The sequence below is a fragment of the Durotheca rogersii genome (assembly GCF_024521655.1).
Source record: "Durotheca rogersii strain YMJ 92031201 chromosome Unknown GGS23scaffold_1, whole genome shotgun sequence".
NCBI lineage: Eukaryota > Fungi > Ascomycota > Sordariomycetes > Xylariales > Xylariaceae > Durotheca > Durotheca rogersii.
The window spans coordinates 1083523-1087328 of record NW_026251232.1 but is presented as its reverse complement, the minus strand read 5'-3'; the positions used below and the strand labels follow the sequence as shown (position 1 = coordinate 1087328).

The 3806-nt window shown below is 58.3% G+C and overlaps 2 protein-coding genes across 2 annotated transcripts; both read right to left on the bottom strand.

The window, feature by feature from the left end:
* Window positions 1–380: 380 nt before the first annotated feature.
* GGS23DRAFT_544176 (uncharacterized protein) lies at window positions 381–2841 on the bottom strand. Its single transcript, XM_051514893.1, has 3 exons — window positions 2115–2841; window positions 1811–2047; window positions 381–1748 (listed from the first exon to the last, which is right to left on the bottom strand). The coding sequence occupies exons 1-3, from the start codon at window positions 2548–2550 to the stop codon at window positions 886–888; spliced, it is 1536 nt and encodes a 511-aa protein (XP_051376842.1). The 5' UTR covers window positions 2551–2841; the 3' UTR covers window positions 381–885.
* On the bottom strand, window positions 2492–3176 carry GGS23DRAFT_13103 (uncharacterized protein). The gene is made up of 2 exons (XM_051511171.1): window positions 2899–3176; window positions 2492–2840 (listed from the first exon to the last, which is right to left on the bottom strand). Exons 1-2 carry the CDS (start codon window positions 3037–3039, stop codon window positions 2598–2600), a joined length of 384 nt encoding a protein of 127 aa, XP_051376841.1. The 5' UTR covers window positions 3040–3176; the 3' UTR covers window positions 2492–2597.
* Window positions 3177–3806: the final 630 nt, after the last annotated feature.

Genomic DNA, 3806 nt, shown 5'->3' with positions numbered 1-3806 from the left:
GCTGCACTCCTCCCTTTATCTCCGCCTGCCCTCCCTCCCTCTCACTCGCGCCGCGCGCTCCCTGCATCCGCGACGTGTGCAGTGCGATTCAAGCTCGCAGACCACTGCTGACCCGGGGGTTGGCACGGGTTCGCGTCGACAACCCGGAAACCAGAAGACGAAAACAATACGGAAACCAAGGAAAACCTAGACGAGACGAGGCCGTTTCTCTCGCCGAACTTGGGGATTGAAGAGCCCAAATAGATGATGTAAAAAGGATGCGACACACCCACCAGTCTGCTATATGCTCGTGCGAGGGGACGACATAGATCTCTCTCTTCGGCGTCGCACGTATATAATAGTCCCCTTCCCCCACACCCTTAGCCCCCCCCCCCCCCCCCCCCCTCGCCTTGCCCCCCGCCGCACGCCAATACCGGTCCCAATGGATGGACGCCTAGCGTCCCGAAAGAGCAGAGGTGTCGTACGCGTAGTGGTAGTAGAAGATGGAATAAAACGTATATGACATCCCAATCGCTCGCTAGTCCGGCCCGGAAAAAAGACAGAAGCGAGAAAAAAAAAGAAAAAGAGAAAGGGTGGCTGCCGTGAGGGACTCTCAAAAGGATATCTATTAACTTGTAACGTTTGGTGGTAGATGGTTAGAGCCATCTAACTCGTCAACGGCACCGGTTGAGCTATCGTAGAACACACACGCGCGCACACCGGATACGTTCGATGTGGCGCGGTGCGTGTTACATACAGACTAAGCGAACCAGTGCTTGCTTGCTGCTTGCTTCGGGGGGTGGTATCGCTGGGTAGGATTCGTCCCGCTTTAGGAGGAGGGGGTGGTGGTGCATAAATTTCGTGTCGAGCCGGTGTGTGCGGCGGTAGGGGGAGGGAGGGGGTTCCCTAATGGGCAGGGTGTCTGGGGAGGGGGTCCGGCTTGATGCTGGAGGCCGAGATGGGACCGGACTCGTGGGGGGACAGGTAGTTTTGGTAGCCGGGATGGGGGAGGGAGGCCTGGCCGAGGGGCGCGGGACGGTAGAGACCGGCGCTGTGCTGCTGCGCGTCGTGAGCGGCGCGCGGCAAGCCGTCGAACGAGGGACTACCGTAGGATTGGCTATGCGCGATCGCGACGCCGGTGTGCGCGACGAAGGACGGCGGCGGCGGCGGCGGTTGCTGGTGGTTGTGGTGGTGATGGTGCTGCGCGCCCGCCGGCTGCGGCTGCGGCTGCGGAAACGAGTAGATCGACGAGCCGCTCGGCGGCGCTGATACCCCCTGCCCCTGCCACTGCGGATACATGTTCGGCGTCGCTGGGCTCGTGTACTCGGACGGCGACGCGAACATCGACGACCGCCGGCTCGACTCGTGCGGGCTCGCGTACATTTCGTGGATCCCCAGGCCTGGTGTCGGGTGCAACGCCGGCGCTTGACCTGACAGACTCGCGCCCTCGACCGTGAACGCCGACCGCTCCGCCGTCACCATCTCCTGCCCCAGCACCGGCTGCGGGTATGCCGTCCCGCGCCCCTGCATCTCGCCGAACGCGTCGCTCGACATCTGCATCGCCGGGCTCTGCTCCGCGCTGTGTGCCTGCTGGCCCACGAGTGCCATCTGCGGCGGCGGCATGTTTGGCCGCGACGGCGACACGCTCGACGAGCCCGGTGTCGGGTTGTGCTCGCCGTCGTCCCGCCCGGGGCTTACGTCCTCGGCATCCGACACATAGCTCTGGCCGACCCGGTCGTTGGCCATTACGTGGACAACGGTCGATCCATCTACGGCTCCTGGTTAGCAGCGGGTCGAGGCGCACGCGGAACGGAGCTTCGCTCCCACTCACCGATCTGGCCATCCTTGAACCGCTCTTCGGCCTTGGCCACTTTGAAGATCTCTTTGAGATAGGGCTTCTTCAGCAGGTTGCTGGGGTTGTCCTTGTCGGCGAAGAACGCCGATAGCGCCTCGTTGGTGATCTCTTCCAGCTTACTCACGTTTAGGAAGAGCTTCTGGAGGGTGGGGTGTTGGCTATGGCTGGGTTCGACGATCATGCGGAGGATGTGGTTGAGAAGGTGTACTCGCTCTGACGGGCGTCGATATTAGCAATACCGTTAGATGGCTCCTGTGCCCTCGGCTCGCGTCTGTCTTACCGCGCTTCAACAGGTGATCAGGCTCCTTATGCCTGACTTTGTGCTCCTTGTTCGGCCCCCATGGTTTCGGCCACCAATCAGGCGCCTTCTCATCCGAGCCCGTGTACGGGTGCGTAGACTGCTTTTTCGGCTCAACGGCTTTCACCCAGGCCTTTGCGATCAGTTTACACGCCGTTTGCTGGCAGCTCTTGAAACGCTCTTCGTAGAAGGCCCAGACAGCCTTCTCGTCGCCGATCGTAATGCCTCTCCTGGTGGCGCTCGACGACGCTGAGGGCTCGTCTTCGAGGTTGTCCAGCTCACGCCGTACCATGCTCGCCCTTGGCCTCTTTCGTGCTTTGAAGTTGCCGTCTTCTTCGAAAGTGGCCAAGCCTATAGATTGGCCGTACCTCCGATCCTGGGTCCATCGCCTCCCCGGCTCCAGAGGGTACCGGCTCATCTCTGAGTCATAGCCATACTCTGGCTCACCATATGTTGGGTTGGAAACTAGATCACAGAGGTTTTAGTGAAACTCATGCCACGGGCTCTAACCCGAGTTTTCGAGAGCTTACTAGACCGTGAGCGCTGCAGTTCGCGGGTGAGGGCGTTCATGTTCAAAAACCTCTTTATATCAAAGGTGGCTATGCTATTCGGCGCCGTGAAGATATGGGGCTTCCCATCGATGAAGGATATGAGCACGTAAAACTCAGCCGAGATGTTGCAGTACTCTCGTAGAGCTTTATCAATAGCCTATCCCCCCGCCAACTCAGTACAATAGACTTCCGAGGACGCTCAGGCTTCAACTTACCACGGGTGGTCGCCGCACGTCTGGCGAGTCTGTGAAACGACTCTCATCGGGTATCGGCTCCATAGGAAACCTCTCCTGGGGTGGCCAGTAGGCTGGCCGAGAGGGGAAGGAATCCCTGGGGTGACCGGCGTCTTGCACCATAGTCGAAGGAGAAGCGAAGCCTGAGGAGATGAGCGGACAGGCGACGTTAAATAAGGATCCTAAGCTGGTTATTCGAGGCGAAGGCGGATGGACGGGGTTTCGCCGTTTTCGTTCTGCAGCGGATGCGGCCAATTCGCGAGGTGTGCGGAACCTCTCTTTTGCTAGCGACTGAGTTTTTGTTATTTGATCTGCAGTTCCGTCACATGCGAACTGGTCCAGTCTTGTCGAGAAGTTCCGTTCGGAATCTTTACAGCGGCGCCGGTTCCCGATTTCGATGTTATTTATGTCCGAATATACGTCCCACAGAAAAGTAGTATGGCGGAAACTATATTGGATAACGACGATGCAGAGAGAAGACACCGGTTAAATGCAGTCCAAGGAGGGTTTTCTGTCAGAGCTAGTATATGTCGTGACGATTCAAGCAGAGGTGATGCACATGTCCAATATATGTGCGAGGGTGTAAGTATAGAGGGGTGAAAGTTGAGAGAGGTAGAGAGAAAGAAGAGAGAGAGAGAGAGAGACTGTGTGTGTATGTGTGTGCGTATGTATGAGGAGCTTGTAATATAGTACTTCGTATTGACAGATCCAAGCCTTAAGAGAGAAAATCCCGTGGTGGCCTATCGAGGTGGAGAAGCCGAACGGGAAGGCAAAACGCGCATCGAGGGTAGGGAGCTCTCAGGCGAGACAGTTTCTTCTTTGTCCAGGAGCGGCAGCGGGAGCTTGCTTCCTCAGGAGGCTGGTCAGTCGGGGCGGCCGGGATATCAAGT